We start from the raw sequence: 21,996 nt of genomic DNA on the forward strand, positions 1-21,996 counted from the left end.
ATCCATTCTTATTGTTTTCCATTTAAAAAAATATTCTCATCATGTTTAAGATTTACGATTTGTTTAGCTCAATGAGAAATTATCTTACTGCTCCCTTCCAAAGGTAGGGAGTAAAATATGCTCACTTAGAATACTTTTACGTGGATCGGATTATTGCTAGAACCTAGATTTCTATGAGCCTCTTTTAACCCCTTCGACGCTGATGACGAGCTCAGCTCGTCATGAGGTACACCTCTCGTACGCTCATGACGAGCTGAGCTCGTCATGAACCGCGGGTTTTTCAAAAAGTCAGCGCACAGCGGGAAAATGCGCCGCACGCATGCAGTTAAGATACAACAATGGATCCATTGCAGTCCTGAATGTACAGACAATCTGTTTTGTGTTATATTTGTTGCGTAAACATTGCTTTTTAAGACATTGATGTTTTTACCTTGATCATTTTTATGTAATATTTTCTTGCCAGTGGACATTGTCATCTATGGCTTTCCACACTGAGAACCTGATCTCTTTACCGATATTTCCATTTACTAGAATCCGCTCACTAAATGTTAATTTTAAGATTTTTATTGATTTTCTGTCTGTCCCTTCTCTTTTTTATGTGTGGGCCAGAGAAAGCTTTAGGTGTTTCACCAATCTCATGTTTAATAAAAAAAAATATATATATATTTCTTTATACATACAATGACTTTCGGTGAGCCCTCTTCATCTATTGGTCATTCCCACTTTGTGTCATTCACATTTTTCTTCCACAGCATACAGCAATGCGCAGAGGGTCAGGTCTGCTCACTGCATCCATTAGCTGTCTTTTACCTTGAATGATTGCGTTTTGACTGATCACTTATACACAGTTGCTTAAAAATCGGAGGCCTTCAGTGTTGCGACTAATGTGCCATGCCTGCTTGGTCACTCCTTTGTATTTTTCTTTTATTTTGCAAGGTTTCTTTTGTTGCATATTGCCTATGTATTTTTCTTTTATTTTGCAAGGTTTCTTTTGTTGCATATTGCCTATGTTTGAAAACAATGTTGCAGGCATGCCAAGATCAGATCGTTTGGCTTTGCCAATGCGCTTTATTTATTGCTATTTTTTGTGGGTCTGATAGATTTGTGTTACTTTTGAATAATTGACACATTTTTTTTATCAAATTGATGGACCAATGTTATTGTAGATATATTTTTTTTAATACTTTTTGGGTAAGGTGGTAAACAATTACCAAAGGAGTCGGGACTAAACCGTGCCTCAGCAGCACACTTATAATGCTGTGCAACTTGGCAAGTGCCCTAAAGTACAAAAGGAGTAGAACATGTGGTGAAATCGACAAGTGTTTTGTTGAGATGGTTAGTTGATCAAGAAGGAGGCTGCTACTTCAGCCACGTCCCTTTAAAGTGCTGTTGACTTTATAGGTCAATCACTGGAACTCCTTGAAAGTTTGTAGTGAGGTTGCTTGCGCTTTGCTTCTGATTGCCTTATTTATTTCTGAGAGAGTTCTATCAGCCCCAGTTATGATAATGCATTTGTGTATGTCTACTTGAAGTTGATGCATGTAAGAAATGCTTAGAACTATTGAAATTACGTTGATCACTGTGTTTATTTATGTGATAACGTCAAGCTTTCTGCACACATGAATTCCCCTTAATGATGTTCGATGTGCTTTAAAATTCAGTAGTGTGTGAACATGGGAATACAGGGATTGCTGCAGTTCCTCAAAGAGGCCTCTGAACCCATCCACGTGAAGAAGTACAAGGGGCAAACCGTGGCGGTGGATACATACTGCTGGATCCATAAGGGGGCTTTCGCCTGTGCTGAGAAACTCGCTAAGGGAGAACCTACAGATCAGTAAGTACACCTGATAATCTTTGTACCGCATTTTGGGGAGTCTCAGCGCTTTTTTGACATGTACTCAGCAGAGTAGCAGTTGCTAGTTTCACTTAGGAGAACTAGTAATTATAATACATTTTCACTTCCCTTTTTTAAGTACAAGTGCGAAGATATTGTTTACACTTAAGTTGTCCACCTGTGTACTCTCTGTTTGTATATATTTCATCTGAGATCCTGCAGCTGCTCTGACTTTTCATTTAGATAAATGAAGTTCATACTTGAATGATCTGACCATGCTCTGTTGTTTTTTGGCCCTGGTGAATCTAGAAAAAAGCATGATGCGGCACTTTGACAGTGGCAACTGTCACACTCAATCCAAGGAGTCACCTTGAATCATTTTCTGGTCATCAGAATGTATGAGGTTTAATGGAAAACGGAGAACGTACACACCGTGTTCATTCAGATATAACAATCTCGTATAGATTTTCTTAGATCTGCGAGTGACCAGCCTCATACAAAGTAAAGAAAGCAATATATATATATATATATAAAAACGAATGTATGTCTGTCTGTCTGTTTGTCCTTTATGCATTACTACACCATTCATCAGATCGCCATGAAACTTTGGGAAGTTGCTGAGTACACTCCCGCGAAGGTTTCTGGCATAATTCTTTTTAAAATATCGGCCCCCCATGGCCCTCATAATCTTTCGAATACTGATGTACGCACCAGACGGAAAAACAAAAAAATAGTGTATCCACAAGCACTCAAATAAATAAATAGAATTAAAACGACACTTTGAAATGTTTTCCATATTAAAATTAATATGTTTCAATAAAAATGACACACTGTAAATTGAATGTTATCATGACAACTTTCCTTGAATTTCCTTTCTTCGGAGATCGCAGCAACACGCGACGGGTAAGCTAGTGATTTATAAAAGAAAACAGTATGGTGAAAAAACAGACTAGATCACTTTCCAAGACTATGGATCTGCAACAAATTAATACCACTCCACCACTAAGGTCCCTGGTAGCTTCATACAACAATGAAAGTCAAGTTGGACTTAGGGTACAACCTTATCTCAATTGCACTATAGGGAAAGCCTGTCTGACTAAAATCTTGGCAGTAAGGATGCTGGCACTACAAATCAAAGATTTTAATCCCAACTGGCCGCTGCTGTCTAAAGTAGTCAAGTGTAGACTCTGCAGCTACAAATCAGAATCTCTTCTACATTTACTGTGCAGCTGTCCGATCTTGCTTGACTGCCATCGAATCTTACTAAAGCCACTCTTTTTAATTCACGGCATAAGGACATGCAACCAAGCAATGAACTGGATTTTTAGTACAATGGTCCCCCTCGAACTGGCAAGAATAGGTGAATTTTTAAAAGCAGCGCAGGACTTCCTAAAAAAGAGTTCGCTTATGCCATAATTGAGTCTTCTCTTGGTTGAAACTTTTTTATTCATTTTATGGAAGTTTTTTTTTATTTACTTTTACACATTACCTTCATAATAGATATGTGAAAGAGAAGATGGTAGAGAGAAAGCCTGTATACCCAGTGCCTCCCTTCCTTGGGCACAAAAGCCATTCGTATTATACGGTTTTGACATGTAACTAGCATTTTATTTTTGCTTCTGTACAATTGTTTTTTTTTAATTTTAAATCTTTTCTATTGTTATGGTTTTAAGTAATCTACATAATAAACTTTGTATTGACTTTTAACTCAACTGTAACTGAAAAGAAAACATTAATTTTTATTGGTAAATTTTTTGATTGAAGTGGCTGATAGCTGAAGTTTTAACATGAAGTTTTAACATGGTCTATCACTTAAGTCTCAAATGATTTGTCTTACCCAGCATGTTGGTTCAGAGCTTTTTTTAAAGTCTTCGTCATTGGCCACATGAAGTCTTAGCCAAATAGTGCTTGGAATCAGAAAGTTACAAGCGAGTCCATATTCAGATTCGGTCTGTGCATGGAGTCTCTTTGGCTCGGCATTATGGTGCATTTAGGGTCCAACTAAATGTTCGAAATATTTTTTTAAAGTAACAGGCTACAATAAGCCCTAGTTAAGCACATAATATCTCCTATAACTAAGAACAGTCCAAATCTGCAAACAATATTTCAGTATTCTGTTGGAAAAGTAACAGGTCGTATGCAGAGTATAAAAACATCATGTTAATGTTAAAACGCTGCCTAAACAATGAGGAAAACGTATCAAGCTGCACTCCTGCATTTATTTCCAAAATGTCTAAATGTTTAGTAAATAAGCCATTTGAGCAATGAAGGATGTCTGTCACTCTGCACGTGTCTTCAGCAACGATTTGTGAGTCTTCATGTGAAGATTATGTTCTCCCTCGCACATCTCCCCCACAAACACATCTCTCAGCAGCCTTTCTGTGGCCTGATGCAGGGTACCTGCATCCTGCATGCCTTTCCTCAAACTACCCACCCCTCTTTCATGTTTGTACATCGAACAGTGCAAGCATGCATTCTGAATTCAGTTACAGTGGGTGGGAGTTATATGGTAAGTGAAGGGCTTTGGCTAAAAGACTCCCTAAGAAGGTGGCCGCTGCTCAGTCAGCTTCCCACTTGCCAAAGCTGCTACATAGTATAGTTTTGTAAATGTTTCAAGTAATAATGTAAAAACAGAATTGGTGGCAACAGTTTAAGAACCTTAACTATTCTATTTTTATTTTTGTAATGTGTCTTCTGGCACCCCAAAATTGTGTGTGTTTGCTGGCCCTACACCAATAGTGAACAATTTAATATTTTAATAACACAGGTATTTCGATAATAGTGCAGTCTAAAAGAGCAAAGATGGTTTTTAAGAGTTCTATCCTGTTTATTGTTGATTATGGGTGTGAGGACCATATACAATGGTATTAAATGATCTAATTGTAATAAATGCTAATGTTTGGAGAGGACTCGGTATATATAGCTCTTCAGGTTGTATTTAGTAATAAACATCACTCTTTGATCTTCTTGTAATGTACTATGGAGATGTTGGTTTTTATAGTCCTTGCTCTTTCTATTGTTTTATTGATGGCCTTAATCTCATCCTCCTTTTCAAATCCTTTTTGTAATGATAGAAACTTTTGTTCTGTAGTTGGAGTCATATGTGCTAATCTACAAGCTCTAATTTGGATAGAGGCCTATACGCTGCTAACAACGCCAATATCAGTGAGTTAGGTTGGGTGCAGAATCTTGTATCGCATTATAATAGCTGTCTAAAAGATTCAGTGAAAACAAACCCATGCACGGACATATTCACGTCTCTGTCTGTGCTGGCAATGCATAACCCTGGCAGAAAAATGTACCACGCAAGAGAGATTAAGAAGCTGATGACCAAATCAGATAAAGTTTCAGGGCCGAGTGGCCTGCCCAATGCTTTCTTTAAATCATGCTTGAATACTCGAGTGAACATCTAGCCCCACTGATTAATTACTGCTTTGTTTTTAATCACATTCCATACTCTTGGTGTGGAGCGATCATTCACCCATCTTTAGAGGTGGTAAAAATAGTGATGCCAAGAGCTATTGCCTGATTGCTCTCTTAGATAATGAGACCAAATACTATGCTGGTCTTCTACTCTTCGCCCTGAACAGCTGGATGGATGACCAGAAGATAATTCAGTACAATCAGACTGGCTTTTGCCCTGGTATGGCCACCCTGACTAACCTGACAGTATTAGTACTGACACTAAGAAAAGCTCCAAAATGCAAAAGCTCCTTTCATGTTTTTTTTTTATCTGAAGCCCAATTTTGATCATGTAGACAGGATAAAGCTCTGATTTAAACTTACAGTACGAGGGATCCCAGAGAAACTATTCAAAGCAGTTCAACAACTCTACACTGATACGTGGATTAGGATAAAACTAGAAGACTGAAAAAGGGTCTCCCGTAAGATCTAGACCTCAACCAGCCTTAAAAAGGGACGCATGCTCGCCCTAGCATTGTTCAACCTCTTCCTGGCCGATCTCACCCAAGACATGGACCAGACAAATGCTCAGGAACCCAAATTAGGGGAGGGGAACCATTGCTAAGTATGTTATACGCTGACGATCTAGTTCTTCTCAGCTGAACCAAGGGCAGCCTACAAAGGCTGTTGCTCAAACTAAGTAACTACACTCAAGCAAATAATTGAACATCAACCTTGCAAAAACAAAGGTGTTAACATTTAACAAAAGATCTAAGAAAGTAGGACCCTAGCATCTAAATACCCACAATCCCATTCAAGAGCAAGCCTACAAACCTCAAAACTTTTCTTTTCCTGCAAGCCTTCTCATCTTAGCATCTGCCCCCCTGTTCCCCAGGGCCTGCATCCTTTAGCGCCAAGAAACCGCTTGGTAGTCGTGCGCTCAATAAATACTTTTAAATTCAAATTCAAGTATCTGGGAGTGATAATTGATACAAACAGCACTTTTTTACAACACAAGGAACAAATGAAAATGAAGCCATGGTCTCTCGTAGCGGCTTTCGAAATCCCTTCAGAAGAGGATTGAAAACTGCTTGCTCTTCCCTATACTGGAAGCTATTAAAACAAAGCTTCTGCCTACCATAACCTATGGCTGCAAAGCACTTTTGTGGCCGTGAATCTGAATGGCTAGAGTCGTTAAACCTTAACACCTATAGCCAGGTTTTTCGACACCTTCAGAATGCCTCGCCTGCACAAATCAGGTTGGTGTTAGGCCTTGTGAAGCAAAAATATGCAAGACAAGGAAGCCTTTGTCAAATTTTGTCACAAACTGACAGCAGCCAAGGAAGAGTCATTAGGTCATAGGTTCTGGACTGAATTGTCTAGAAATACTGGCCCACACAGTGACTATTTACAGTCCAGTACGGAGTCTCTACAAATTATTATAATTTTTTATTTTTTTTGCAGAGTTTTATATAGCGCGAACTAGACCCGAACCAAATCGGGTATCAGAGTGCTTTACATATCACCAGTTACGTTACATGAGGACACACATTCATTTTAGGCACGGGGAGATTAAGTGATTTGCCCAGAATCAGAGGAGGTTTTGGCGTCGTTACCGAGACTCGAAACCAGATTCCGAGGTCGAGCGCCCTAGCCGTTAGGCCAACTCCTCTCCGAACTGTGAGTATTCGGAGCCTCATTTCAAGTCTTTAGTAAACATGTTAAAAGTATGTGAAGCTCTCTTGTAGAGAGTAAAAATATCTTCTTAAAGCGCGCTCACTCCAGGATAACCATCCAGTCCTTTAAGACTAGCGCAGTAGAAATACCTGAGCTTTAGTAAATCAGTCCACAAAAAATATGGAAACTAAGCGGCTTCGCTTGGTTGATTTCCCATCCTTGGACCTTTCACCGAAATTGCTTAAAAAAGGAATCAGTGTATCCTGCAGAGGCTGTAATCAAGCTCAAGAAACTATTGCGCACATTATTTGTATTTGCCCAGTATTCCTAACCGCAACAGCAATTTTTAGGGCAATCTTTCAACTCACTGGGAGTGTGGACCTGCCGGCAAGCAGTTGTGGCATGTTTTTACTGGGGCATTCAGGAAAACCTTCTGAGAGCTATCAGGGGCCTTTACTTCAGGACTTGGGTGAAAGTGAAAATCTCGACCAACGGAGTCACAACCCATAACATCTGGACCAACACTGGTGTAGCCGCACTTCTGTTCAACCTTTGTCTGGTGAATATAAATGACCCTCTAGGTTCAGCCTGTGCCCCCTCGCCCAAATTTGCGGCTGGAACACATTCATTGCCTCCAGTATGCAGATGAAAAGTTATTATTTGATCACATGGTAGTAGGGCTTCAGTGATCCTTGGAAGCACTCGTACTGTATTACGAGGAAAATACATTAGCAGCCACAAAATCATAGTATGTGGCGTTAGCAACAACCATACAGCCAACAAATTCATATTTTCCTTGAATAACCTGGTTTTGGAGGAAATATCGTGCCTAAAGTAGCTGGGCATTTGCTTCAACCGGTGTAATTCCCATTTAACAAACCTCACTGGCCAAAAGACTACTTTGTCTATGACAATGAGCTTTAAAAACTGGCAAAAAAAATGCGTGGACCACATCTTACTGGGTTCTGCACAGTATTTGATGTTCATGCAAACTCACTTATTGCTCATTGATTTTTGCAGACATCACCACATGGCTGGACAAAGCCCAAACTCGATGCTGCAGACACCTGTTCAGCCTTCCATTCGGCTTGTCGTCATCCGAAATACGGCTGGAATTAGGACTCTGAAAACAATAATGTATATTGATAAGGTTGGATTTTGGGCTACTAAGCGAAGCTTAAGGATACCCCCACAGGTTCCCTCAAAGAACTGATATGGCACAGCATCCAGGACAAGAAACTCCATTGGCAAACCTATGTATGGATTTCAGTCGAACTCCTGGTAGCTCAGTGCTTTGACCAAACCCAGCCTCCAAAGTTAACCTCCAAAATCGCAAAAATAAAATCAGGAGAGAAAGTCAGGCAAGATCTATCATGACAGGCCCATGCTGAACTTTGTGTGACTTTTCTCTGTTCTTAGTAAAAAAGCCTTATATCTATCCAGCCCTATGAAACTGGTCTTTAAAAAAAGAATGTATGAGGCTGAGATGCTGGCTAATTCCCCTAAAAGCATACAAATGTGGGCGTTTTAATGGCTCTCCCGAACATCACTGCAGATTGTGTAATTTTAGAAAGGAATCATTGATGCATATGGTCTGCATTTGCCCCTGTATAAAAGTTTAAGGTGCTACTGGTTAAAGCCGATATTTCAGCACTTGGGCATAGCACAATGTAATAATGCCATTACTCCCTGTCTGAGTAGAGATGGCGCATAGCTTTCAGCCATGTGTGTGAAATTCCTTAGTGAAGCGTTTAAGTTATTGAGCTCGTGACCCGCAGACAGCTAAAAGCGGTAGTCTACCTGCTTTATATTAATTCTAAACATTGTTGCTTAAGGCGATCTCATTATGTACTCCCACTACCGACATGCAGCCCCCTGGACATAGTCGGTCAAGACCATCAGGGTTTAGGTACTTCTGGCCCGTTCCCATCATAAAAGAATTTTGCGAATCGAATGGGAGTCACCCCAGCTCATGAAGCCAAATGAAATTGCTTACTACTCGCTGCTCCAGAACAAGTAGGTCCAGAGTGAGCCAAAACCATTAAGCCACATGACATTGCAATATGCACTTAATTAAATTCAATCTGATTGCAACTGTACTTTGCTCATTGGCCTGTGACCGCCTACGATTTGATGGGATCCCTCTCGCACCTGCCACCTAACTAGTACCTTTTTATTGGCAGTCTATTTCATGCCTTCGGATTTTAGAATTTATGTAAAAGATGTGAAGTATAAGTAGTTTTACGATGAACTAAAATTGATAGATGTATGCATGATCGGATTAACTGAGGCATCATCTGACTTCGCTATGTTTTAAATGTTTTTGCTATATAGTTATGTTTTTAAATAACTAAAAACAAAAACTTACCATACCTTGTTTTAAAGGGGGCAATACAAGACTAAATCTTGCCGACGACTAGGGTTTTGACTTAAGTTGTAAACGAGCTGCAACAAAAAAGAAGCTAATTGAATCTTATGCCCGCTGTGTATCTTACAGTCTGCACCATTTTTAAGGACACTAGCCTGGCAAGCCTTTAAGAAGCTTATCTAAATGTACTTTGTTTTATGTGTAAATTTGACGTTGGCATCTGTTCCACGATAATCTCTTGATGAGTTTTTTAAAGATTTTTTTTATTGTAGTTTTAAAAACAAACTTTTAGCATGTTCCTTTTAATTTTATTAGCTAATCATTCCTTTTAATTTAGTAAGTAAGCATATCTAATAAAAATTACATCTAGGTTCACTGAGTAGTAGTACAATATATTGACTGGTGGTTGGGTGAGCTGAGGAGCTGTGCAATAATACACAGTTTACTGATGTGTTCTTTATATTCAGTTGTTCAGTGAATAATTTAGACATTAGGAGGCACGAAATCTAGATTCCCCATGTTAGTAGCAGAAACATTTTGGAAGTGGCAGCTAGTACAGAATATTCCTATCAAATCAATCCATTTGCCAGACGTTCAAAAGTAAAAGGTAGACCAGCTTAGCAGACACACCGTAACAGCATAAGTGAGTGTTGAACAGTAAAAGCCTCAAAGGCAATCTCTTGGCCCTGGGTTATCCTGGAATTAAGTGCAAAATAGCAAGGAAAATGCATCCAGATCCTAGAATGGCAGGCAAGTGGGTATTCTTGTGGACTATAACAAAAATGCTTTAGCACAATTGAAAATTACTTTTCCATTTACCAGTCCAAGTGGCGTCCGCTTGAAACGGTGCTAAATAAAGAATTTCCTCATTGCTCTATACTGGCCTTGCCAATGAAGATACCCAAATCATAGAGAAAGCATTTGTGCGAGCCGAGCTTTCCTATGACCATGGCAAGGCAGGCCAAGCACCCCTGCGGATCAATGCTAAGCTATACCTTCTGTTTTCTGTTTACTTACAGAATGGTCATTTAAATATTAGCTATCGCCAAATAAGTGAAAATCCCTGCCACATGCTTTTTAGGTCTCGCTGGCGTGGGCTGCGCACATGTGTAGTCTCGCTGGCGAAATGTTATGTTTTTAGGGCTTTCATGTATTGGGCTTTAATCCCCGCCCCTCTTTCCCATTGGCCGACGTCACCGTTTATTCTAAACGTTGGCTAGCCACTGGGAAAGAGCTTTCTGTGATGTGGACTTTTCTCTTTGTCAGACAGCCCACTTGGATGGGCTCGTCTGACTTCCACCCGTCGCAAAAGGTTTGTTATCTTTATGGGGTATGTGTTTCAAACACATGGCCCCATAAAGACGTGCTCCGGCGCGATCTCTCCCTCCCCTTCTTTGCCTCTTCCACGCTGTCCTCCATCCCGTCCCCTCTCCCCACAGCCTCCTCCTCCGCCCTTCCCCACCGTGGCCACGTACGTCTACACTGCCCTTCCTCTTGGCATGCCCCGTAACCACAACAATGCAGATATGTACAGTGTTGGTTTCCACAAGGGCAGACACTGGAGCATTGGGGCTCAGATAGCGCGCACAATGCAAGCTTTAAATCGTCAAACCCGGATCCCTTAATTGAAAACACGCTGCCAGTTGGCTGTGGAGGAAGACTGCCAGGGTCATGAGAGGTTGAGGGAGCCGGGGGAGGTGGGGGGCGCAAATGTGCTTATGTTTCTGCAGTTATCATATTTTATTTTCTTCTTCTGCAAGAACAGTAAGCCCCGGATGCAGTGACCCAGCAGAATTGCAGGCTCGGGAACAGGCGCTGACAAGCACCGGTCCCAGGCCCGCCTCCACTGCCGAAGCTTGGGGTAAACAGCCCCTGTAGCAACGGCTGCATTCCTCTTTTATCGCCCCAACTTCTGAGGGTGCCTCGGGCTGAGGGGAGCGCACTGTCATTTGGTAATATTTTAAAGCCGGCTTTGTTGTCGGAAGGGATTTCTTAGTACGGTTTATAACTTTTTTCTTGGCATGCGCCTATCTTTTGGAACATGTCAAGTGGCGGTCTCTGTAAGCTGCATGGAGGAGGGAGGCGAGCGGGCGGGCGCGGAACTTTTTGAATCCTGGGCTAGGTAGTTCCAAGAACGGGCAAGCTGATGCCAAGCAACTCCCCTTAGTGCAGTGTGGGTGCAAGGGCTTGGCACAGGGAGCAAAGAGCCTCAAATCATTTTGTCTGACTCCTTTTCCAAAGCCAGTGAGATTGCTGCCCCCTGGTGGTCATCCTCCCAGGTTTTTCATTTTTAGAAAATCTACAGGTGACTGGGACTGTGTTTTAGTGCATTAACCTACCTTCGTGTACTATATGGTATGCTGTTTTATCAAATATAATATTACCATACGTTTTATATATATAGTATTACAGAATCGTCCATTGTTTAGGGCAAGAGACTTACTGTATGTTCAGCTAAGTTATGTTAAGTGTTATATGATGCTGTGTGCTACATTGGGTTGTGTTACGCTGCGTTGTTTTTAATTGCGCGTTATGTTTAGCATGGGGTGTGTTGTGTTAAGCTATGTTATGTTAGATTCTGTTTTATTACATGATGTGTTGTGTTACAGGGGCTTCTGTAGTGCGACATGCATTATAAAGAGGTCTGTACCTTGTGATGTAATTCAGTAAGTGTAGACTGCGTGGAATAGATCGCGCCGATGCTTGTAGCTGGACAGCCTTTGGGCGCTACTGTCATTTTTCGAAAGGATGTTCCTGCAGGCTGTAACTGTTGGATATAGCAGGGCTTCGGGGATGGTTACAGGCAGGGGAGGAAATGGGAGAAGGATGTGCAGGGAAGTAGAAGGCATGACCGAGGGAAGAGTCAGTACCCCCTGGTTTGGACTGAATGACAGTACCGCTGATGTGTAATTATTTTAAAAAAAATATATATATAGCGGGAACAAGACCCGAAGGTATCATAGCGCTTTACATGTGCAACAGTTTCGTTACAGACTGACACATTCATTTTTGTTAGGCACGGGTAGATTAAGTGATTTACCCAGAATCACAAGATGTCGGGTGTCCCTGCCAACACTCTACATCGGTCCCCCAGCTTCGAGGGCCACCGCCCTAGCCGTTAGGCCACATCCCCTCATTAGTTTGTGTGTACCGAGTCTGCACCGCATGTGGCCAAGCAACAGACGCAATGATAGGATGGCTCTCTCAGAAAGTTCACTATTAAGTTTGCACTGGAAGGTACAGCGCTCAGTCATTTCTGTTCCGCACGCGGGGGGCGGGTCCGAGAAGATGTCCTTGTGTAACTCTAGCACTGGACCCAGAGAGACCCCGTCCTTGTACACGGGGCTGGCGATGGAAATATGGAGCCAAATATACTTCTCTCCTGCACACTGCATGGAAAGAAGGTATAGAAGGGCGGGTGCTCGTTTTTCAGATGCAGTTATTAGACAGAAGTGCCGCAGCAGCAGGGAAGTGCTGGTGCTCTCCCAATAAGAGATGTGCACCAAAGGATAAAGGTTTCGGTACTCTCCCATTGAAAGTAGTGTCCCACTCAGAAAAGTGTTGATACTTTCACATTACACGTCTTGCGCCGCTCTGAGAAGTGCTGGTACTCTGATGATAAGGATAACTCAGCTCTGCTGAGAAGTGCTGACTCTCTCCCAATAAAATACGTGCACCCTTAATTCGAAGGGCTGATCCTCTCCCAATAAAAGTAGTGCGGTCCTGCTTATTGGGGCTTATACTCTCCACTTCAAAGTAATGCAGCCCTGCTGAGAAGTGCTGGTACTGGGTCATTAAAAGAGCGCAGCACTGCTGAGAAGTGCTGGTTCTCTTTCATTAAAAGAGTGCAGCTCTGCTGAAAAGTGCTGACACACTTTCATTAAACGAGCGCAGCCCAGCTGAGAAGTGCTGGTTCACTTCTAATAATAGGTTTCGTCTTTCCTTAAGTTAAAGCCATTTGCTTTGCTATACAATACCATTAGCAAAGCAAATGGCTTTAACTTAATCAAAGGCGAGACCTATTGCATTTTCAATGCTTGTTACATTCTTTCACTGGGAAGAGGTTCTGCATCTGTTAATGGTAATACAGTAATTGCGACAAGAATCTGCCTCGCCTTCTTTATTTGGCTAATTCTGGCTTACACTTCTCCTCTATTCAAGTATATTTGTCTCTATTCGCTTTTGGCAAACGTCGAGGCATCTCTTTACACAACTTCGGGAGTATGCATTTCCTAGAATGCATTAGGAAGTGTTCAGCTACAAAGAAGCCCTTCTCTTACTTGGATAATTTTATAGTGGGCTATCTAAGTTATCATGACACAATTTTCAATCAGTGCTCAAGATGAGATTAGGCGACGTTGCTTGTCATGGAAAGTTTCATTCCTGTAGCTATCACTTCAGCCAGAAAGATGACTGAGCTTCATGCTCTTTTCATCAATGATACTTCCAGTCCTCCAAACTAATAAGACTTTGCTATGAACTTGACCTTCTTTCCTTCCATCGGTCATTTCAGAGGCTCACATTAATCAGTCAACACATTACCAATTTTCTTTCTAAACTCTTCCACTACACAGATTGCCTTTATGTAAATTAGATGTTAAGAAGTTCTTGTTTTATTGTGTAGATAAAAAACACCGAACATGGGCAAATAGAAGGTTGTTCTAGTGAGACGTCTTCTAGTGCGTTGCTAGGTGGATAGCCTCTAGCTTCATCATCATCTACTTATAAGCCAACAGATCATTATAAGGTAAACTCAAAGCTCTAGTGGGTAAAGCTTCTCAATGCAATTTGTTTGCATAATTTCCTTCATTGTGTTCCTGCCCTCAAGCTTCCCTGATTGGGTTAGCTTCCTAATCTATTTTACCATGTATGAATATCAGCAACAATCCCATGATGGGCAAGTAAAAGTTTCATACTTGTATTCCTCACTTTCTGTCCTGAATGTTCTCTCTAATTTTATAAAGATTCCACCCACCTCCCCAGTGACCTGGATCATAGTTTTGGCTCCGGGTCATGTTAGATCCTTTTTCAGGCAGACCTCCAACACAAACGTCTAAACACTTTGCTGTTTATGGAAGAAGAGCGCAGTTTCAAAAGACCTTAAGGTGGCCTTGCCCATTTTTTACTTACCTACAACCTTAGTAAAGGAGCATGGTTTCCCTGCCTAGTGTCTTAGATGTTTAAAACATGTATGTACTGTACTACTGAGTTGGCTTAGTATGATTATATTTTAGAATGGACTAACTCTATTGCCTAGTGTTAAATGATTTTGAAAGTTCAAACCATGTATATTTAAAAATATATATTGGGATCCTGCACATGTGCAGATATAATTAATGTACTGTTTATGTATGGCTTCAGAGACAATACATTTGAAAGTGAAATAATATTACATTACAAGTAAGCAACTTCTTTCTCATCGCCTTCTCCCTCCTTTGGTCATTACCTAATGAGATGACCCAAATACTATAACTAATTTCAACAGCCTTTGTTTATTTTACAAGAGATAGCTTTGACTGTTTTATCTTATTGGATTTGGAGGTAGTCCTGTACAGGCTATGATTTGTTCGTTCAGTTTGAAATAGGAAGTGTTTTTTTCTGAGAATAATGGAAACAATAGCAAACCTGTGAGCAGGCTGAAAGCCAAAGAGCAGTTAAATAACCTACCGCAATAGCAATAATTTATTTCACAATCAGAAATGATGAGAAACTTTAACATTTGGAAAAAATACCTAAATAGTTATCAATACATCACAAACATAATTTTGATTGTTTATAACAGTGACATGATGGCTTTCAGCCATTTTTCAGCACTTCAATTTGTTTGAGTGATCCCATTGGGTAACCTCCAGTTTAGCACGGTGGTGACTCGCATGTTTGGCTAGAACATCTGTCACACAGCACTACTGATGACTGTGGTACCCGGTCTTGTGATGAGTAAGTCCTTCTAAGGCATTCTAATCTGGGGCAGGTGGTGATAATGATAGACTTGAGTCCCTCATGATGCTTTAAAAAAAGAAGAAAAAAATCCTCTCTCGATGGCATCTTTAGTAGGGGACCAATCAACTGAGTTGCAGGCCACCCGCTATGAAGGTTATGAGTTAATCTGGTTTGAGTCAGTAATTCAGTATGTTTGAACTCCAATTGCATACGTGCTGTTGTGAGCAGCCAGCATCTCTGGATATTTCATGCTTTTTTCCTCAGAGTGGTAGGCTGATTAGTGTTTTCAAATTGCTTATTCTCTTATTCAAAGCCTGAACAATGTAGTCTCTTTTCCTTAGGTTTGGGCATGGAGTGGCCCTTCATTTTCTGTTCTTTGTAGCTCTCTGACCTTTATTTAATGCCTTTATTATGGTGCATTAATAAGTGCAGCAAAACCCAGGGCACTTGTGAGTTTGAGCTGATGCTTCAGCTATTGAAGTGAAATGACCCTTACTATGCTTTGAAAGGTGTTGTTTGAGATCGAGTGCGAGAAAGATTGCTTTGGTTTGGAGGAGATGCTTCTGAACACACTAGTATTTGGCGTTTCCCCATAGACCTGTCCATTGTTTATCTTTACTTTGTCTTACATCCCTCTATTAGTTATTTTCTTCATGTTTGTGCTCCCTTTTTAAGTCCAGATCTATTAGGTTGTTATACCTAAGCACAATGGGCTTCTTTTTCAAAGGCAGTTATATAGGGATGAAGTAATTGAATCCGGCTTCAGGTGAGAAGCCGCAGTCTCACTGCCATGCCACGCACTCCTATGAAGGTGACGGAGAAGCATACGTTCAAGAAACTAGTTGTGGTAGCTTAGCATGAAAAGAACATTTAGGTGATCTTCTGCCTCTTGAGCCCTACAAACATAACAATAGAGTAGCATGAAATAATAAAAGCAACATCAAGATTCAGTCTGGGGTTGGATGGAACTGAATTTGGCATGATGATTGCTTTCTCTAGTTAATTTAGCCTGTTAGCAGTGGGGATGGAGACCATGCCATTGGTGTGCTCTCCGACATATGCTTAATGAGAGGAACTGTCTGGGGTCAGCATAGTAGCTGGGTTATCATATAGCCCCCAGGCGCCTATGTCTGCTGGTCATCATGCTGTGCGAAAATCTGACAAACATCTGTTTTAATTCTGAAGACAGTACGCACGATTTAGTGTTATTTTTTCACTGGAGAGAGGCTGCACTATGCTTTACTGTTTTTTGCTGTTAGCACTGAGGACAAAAGTTTCTTGTCTGAAATAAGTAAAATGTCTAAATATCAAGTGGTGAATCGGTGGGACAAATAATGTACACGTGTGGGCTAATTTGGAGATGCCGGTATGCTTTTTTAAAATCTTTACAAAAATACATTTTTTAGAGAGAAATAGGGAGATGTTATCTGCTACCATTGACCTACATTAGCGATGCAGAAAGCTTGAAAGCAAGAAAAAAAGCGAACTTTGGTTTAAAACAGAAGCTGTACTCTTGGAAGTCATCTCCCTGTCTTAGGTCTGTTTTTGGAGACCTATATTTCCTTTGTCTTTCCCTCTCCACCTTTCAAGGTATAAGAAGAAATTTGGTGATTGTATTAATTTAAATGTGCTTTCATTAAATATTGTAAATTGGAGCCCCTATTATAGTATTGAGCGAACCCAGGAAGTCGTGCTACAGCTACTGTTAACAGTTAATGTCTCCTGTTCTCCAGATATGTTGCCTACTGCATGAAGTTTGTCGATATGCTCTTGGGATGCGGAATCAAGCCCATACTGGTCTTTGATGGATGTACTTTGCCTTCTAAAAAGGAAGTGGAAAAGTCGAGGCGAGAGTACGTGTTTTTTTATGTTGCTTTTTTAAAATGTATTATGGAGCGATGAGATTGTCTTGTTTAACTTGATCTGCAATTGCATTGTGTGTTTGGATTACTATGTCAGTACTGGGCATTGTGTGTTGTCTGAAGTTATGCAGAATTGTTTGTCTTCGTTGAGCTGTACCAAATGTCAAGACCCTGCTAAATTCCCGCACACCCTTTCACTATTACAACCAGGAGAAATGATTAATGGTAGCCATTATGGAAAGTTTAAATCCACAAAATTCATAGCTTCTTTCCTATTGGTAACAGGTCTGCTGAGCAAAAAGGACACATGAGTGGAGCCTTCATTAACTTACTCTGTGACGCTTATTATGTCACTGCATGCTCTTACATTTCTCGCCCATTAAGTATAATGGGGTGACCCTGTAACCCTCAGAACCTGGGCGGGTAGTTATACAAACAATAATGGTTCTGTCGGAAGGTAATACCTAATGATACGGTATTCAAATAGTCAAGAAGGCAAATCAATTAGTTTTTGTTCCTAACAGACTTTGTACAGTTGGATCTCAAGTTTGGTGCGTCGACGTTTAGGGCATTCCTCACCCAGGATCCGACGGAGAGAGACGTAAGCTGCCTTCGTCCCCAAATTAATGCGGCATCCCTGATTGAATTAACCCCTCATGCTTGCACAGCTTTATTCTTGTTGTAAAAAAGAGACAAGACAGCATCACAGAGCAACAAGTGCTAGTCGGCTGACTAGCACCGTCCCAAACATAGGACCAGACGAGTCATACACCTTTGACGATTCGTACACCTCAAAAGGCTGTCCCATATCCATCCAGTCCTGATGAAGACCCCGCCCTTGATGCGCACAAATCAGCGCATCGCTTCCCAGAGTCGAAACGTCGACGCACCAAACTTGAGATTCATCTGTACAAAGTCTGTTAGGAACAAAAACTAATTGATTTGCCTACTTGACTATTGTGTTCACAGTTGACAATCTTTAATAATTGACCTACCACGTATTTATGTATGTATGTTTTAATGTGTACCAGTCCTTCACAAATTTCTGTGTTTTGTTTATGTTCATTTGTCGTTTGGATAGCACAACTAATGTTTGAAAATAATAAGAAAGTACATGACTAAAAATGTACTTTCTCTACCAATGGGGTCATTGTTTTTGTTTTATGTATAAGTGCCACCACATGTGTACCCCAATAGGGACATATTAATGCAGTAATAGAATTTGAATACCGTATCATTAGGTATTCCCTTCCAACAGAACTTACATTTCTCGCAGCATGACTCGTTCGCCTTTTCCCCTCCCCAACATTAAACTTTACTCTCCACTTTGCCAGGCCCTTCTTCTGGGTATTGCTTTCGCAAGACTCACCCCTTGCATTCCTGAGATTTTGCGGCCTATCTTCTAGTCCCCATGCTCGATATCCATTACATGATTTTCCCTACCCTGCTTGTAATTGGCTTTATTCAGCTAAGCTAATAGGCTAACAATCAGGATGCCACTCTCCTCACCTTGTGTGCTAACATTCACCCTTCTCACATTGTCCCAATTCCCCCTCTCCTCTGCTCATGCCGACTCTTCTACCCATGAAATCATTCAAACTTTTATTGCGCGCCGCCTTTTTTTTTATCGCCCATTCAAGACCAATTTGTGTTGTCCAGCTTCAAGGCCTTCCTCTGCACACATGCTCAGCATCCTGACCACTATTGTTAACATGATATTTAGATCGCTATCTTCTGACCACCTCCACTTATTTCCTGTCTCTCTCCTTTTGCTTTTTATAAAGCCCTTGAAAGACATTTTGCACTGAATCACCCTCTATGTCCACCCAAAACCCCCCTGCAGTTGGCCTTCTGCAAAATGCACAACCCCAAGGCAGCTCTCACCATCTCTCCAATGACTAAACAATATATGTGGGAAGGTTATGCCCAGACGTGGGTCCCTTGCTCACTAAGCCACTTGAGTCAAGCTATCCTGGCTGAAGACGGCTGATAGCCAGAAACCGGCCTAGGATGCTTAATTCCGGTCCAGGAAAGACATGACTTGGCAGTTCGGGCTGGACTGTTCCCATGAGGCACAGGGTCAAGACTGATTTGCATATAGCCATGTCTGAACAGGGCTGGCTTGGTGAGCAAAATAACGATGGATTAAACCCAGATCTGTGACTGGGACTGAATGTTTTGCCATTGTGCAGCATTCCGTCCATCATCTTGTGTGTTTTGCTAAACAATATACCCATCCTCCCTCTTCTCAACCCATCTGCTGCACTGACAGCTGCCATGCTGGTGCATCCCTAGTGCTGTGCTCCTCTGCCTGTAAATATTGTATAATAAATTCATAAATATCGAATTTACCAGGAAGAGGTTTGAATTGACAAAAATATTTTTTATTTGATGACTAGGTTAAGTGTGTTTTTTTTTTTTAAGCGTACTATAGCCAAGGCTATTGTTAGACCAGCATGCATTATTTGTGGGCAAAGTTTCTGACTGACTTCACTGTATGAATTGTTTGCTCATGTTGTAAATTTGTTGGTGAAAGTAGAAGTGAATGATCAGCAGAGGGTCTAACGAAGAACATGGAATGTTAGGTCTATTGGTTGGGTAGAGTTGGGCAGCAGGCAGGATGCTAGAAGTGAGAAAAAAGCTGGTGAGATATGGGCCCAGAAGAATATTGTAAAAGTAGACACTTATGTGAAAATTAAATGAAGTGCTAAACAATGACTCAATTTAGGTTAGACGTTTCAGATGCAAGGCAGGAGCATTTGGGGGCATGCAAGGAGTGAGATTTTATATGGTGAAATGTCTATGCACAAGTTAATAGCAGATTCAAGAAAAAGTATCAACACCTGCTGTTGAGAGTAGCTTCACGTTTAGAAAAAAAGTGTGATTCGCAGAAGTGGAGCACTTTACCACAAGTGTGTTTGTTGGTCATGGGAAAGTAAGGTTAGTCTTAAAATGACTAGGCACTTATGTTTTCTTTATTGACTTGCAGGAGAAGGCAAATAAATTTACAGAAGGGGAAGCAGCTGCTTCGTGAGGGAAAGCTTTCTGAAGCCAGAGAGTGCTTTACACGCTGCGTCAACGTAACACCTGCCATGGCCCTTGAAGTGATAAAAGCAAGTACCTTTCATAGCTTTGAAAGTATTAAATCCAGATTGGCCAGGTCCAGAGCCTTGAAATCAAAGTGTTTGAGTTGGTGAACATCATTTCATGAGACTAATCCAAGTTCTGGGAACAGTGTGGCTCAATGGTTAGAGCGGCAGACCCTGATGCAGAGGTCTAGCCCGGCACCAGGGTTCAATTCCCCGCCTCGGCGGGTCTTGTGCTCAAAATTCCACGGACCTGATAATTCTCGCCTCGGTGCCTATTCCAATCATGGAGTCCCACTCTGCAACTTTGGGCAATAGCTTGCTTAATCTCCACAACGGCCCCCACAACGCTAAGGATGCCTGGCCTCCACCTTGGGGGTGCCCAGGAGTGGACACCTCGCAGGGAAAGCCAGGATGGGTTCCACAGCGGTATTCATACAAGCGCCTTGTGACCCTTGCGGGTGAGTAGTGCGCTATACAAGTATCAATTTAAATTTTTACATTACATTTTATTCTGCCCCAGATACTCTACATTTAGATTTTCGGACAGCTGGAATCGAAAATCATCAAAGTCCTTTTTAGGTTTCCTCAAATACAAAAAAAAAACTGTTGCTAGAGAAAAATACCATGTTCAAATTGTCTCACGGTACACAGTGATGCATGTCTGCCTGCCCTGTTCTTGGAGAAACGTTTACAAATTGTCTTTTTAGGTCTTGCTTTCAGAAAGCTTGTTGCAGTTTTTTGGAAAATACCTCTTTTGTACAATGCTAAGAGTGGGCTTAAAGTCCGCCCTTATCGCTTACCACTGCCTCTCTCATTTGCTTACCTCTTATTGGATGGCTTTCCTTCTAATGTTTGTCCCTTGGATGGCTTTTATCCTTCCAAGATTCAGCATGGAAGTGCATGTGTTAACTTGCAGTCCCCTGCCTGCTTCTTTCCAGCCCCATAGTCTCAATGCTGCCCCCCCTCCAAAACCATCCCGATCAGATGTAAATAATTATTTGGGTGGTTGCTTTTTTCGATCAAAAAAATATAATACCCCGCCTAGCTCCTTTGCACCTCTGCGCTCCCCAGTTGCTGCAGTCTCTGTTCACTCGCTTTCCCTGTCAATTGCTATTTTTTGAGGGGCTGAGGTGGAGGTACGGGGGGGGGGGGGGGGGGGGTTGAGGCAATTATAATTCAGTTATTTCTAAATGGCTCAATGTTTGTTTCCCCAAGTATCACTGAAGGCCATAGTCAATTTTTCGAAAGTAAAATCAATATAAAGCTCCGGAGATAAAACATTATTTAGACACAAATAGTGTGTGTATATCTACTCACAATAAAACTATCACAGTATAGTTGACTATATTGTCCGGCAAACAATGCAGTTGAAATCAAATTTTCTCTGCCTTTATTTCATAAACGGGGCAGGGGTATGATTTCCTTTTGGATCCCGAAACATGGCGCTGTTTCAGAAATGAGTTACCTGCTTGAAACACTAGGCCCTTAAGGCTAAAGGAGTCCTAACTCTTCGACTGAAGATGACCTGAAATATTAAGCTTAGCAGCTAGGTGAAAAAGTACTTTAATAATAAGGTAACCTTTTTTTAAAAGTGAATCCGGATTGAGATCAAGTTGAACGCTCTAAGAGAAGATATGATGCTACTAGCTAGTGCCAGAGTTTCTTCTGCTATCTGTGGAGAACGTAATGTAGTGTCACAGACGTGATATTTGACAATGCTGATTTTGTATTTAATATACAGCCCTGACTTATCTTTGTGATGTTTAATGACAACTTTGGACCCATTGTCTGGAAAAACCTAATTCATATGGCTGCTGTTAGGTT

The 21,996-nt window shown here is 41.2% G+C and overlaps 1 protein-coding gene across 2 annotated transcripts in view; it reads left to right on the forward strand.

Moving 5' to 3' along the window:
- Nucleotides 1-21,996, forward strand: part of EXO1 (exonuclease 1) — a 233,640-nt gene that overhangs the window by 19,256 nt on the left and 192,388 nt on the right. For both annotated transcript variants that reach the window (XM_078649397.1, XM_078649396.1), the window contains exons 2-4: nt 1,662-1,834; nt 16,955-17,074; nt 20,073-20,196. In XM_078649397.1, the coding sequence (XP_078505523.1) occupies nt 1,674-1,834; nt 16,955-17,074; nt 20,073-20,196 (405 nt within the window). In that variant the 5' untranslated portion in view covers nt 1,662-1,673. The remainder of the gene's footprint in view (nt 1-1,661; nt 1,835-16,954; nt 17,075-20,072; nt 20,197-21,996) is intronic.

The sequence above is a fragment of the Lissotriton helveticus genome, chromosome 6, assembly GCF_964261635.1.
Source record: "Lissotriton helveticus chromosome 6, aLisHel1.1, whole genome shotgun sequence".
Classification (NCBI taxonomy): Eukaryota; Metazoa; Chordata; class Amphibia; order Caudata; family Salamandridae; genus Lissotriton; species Lissotriton helveticus.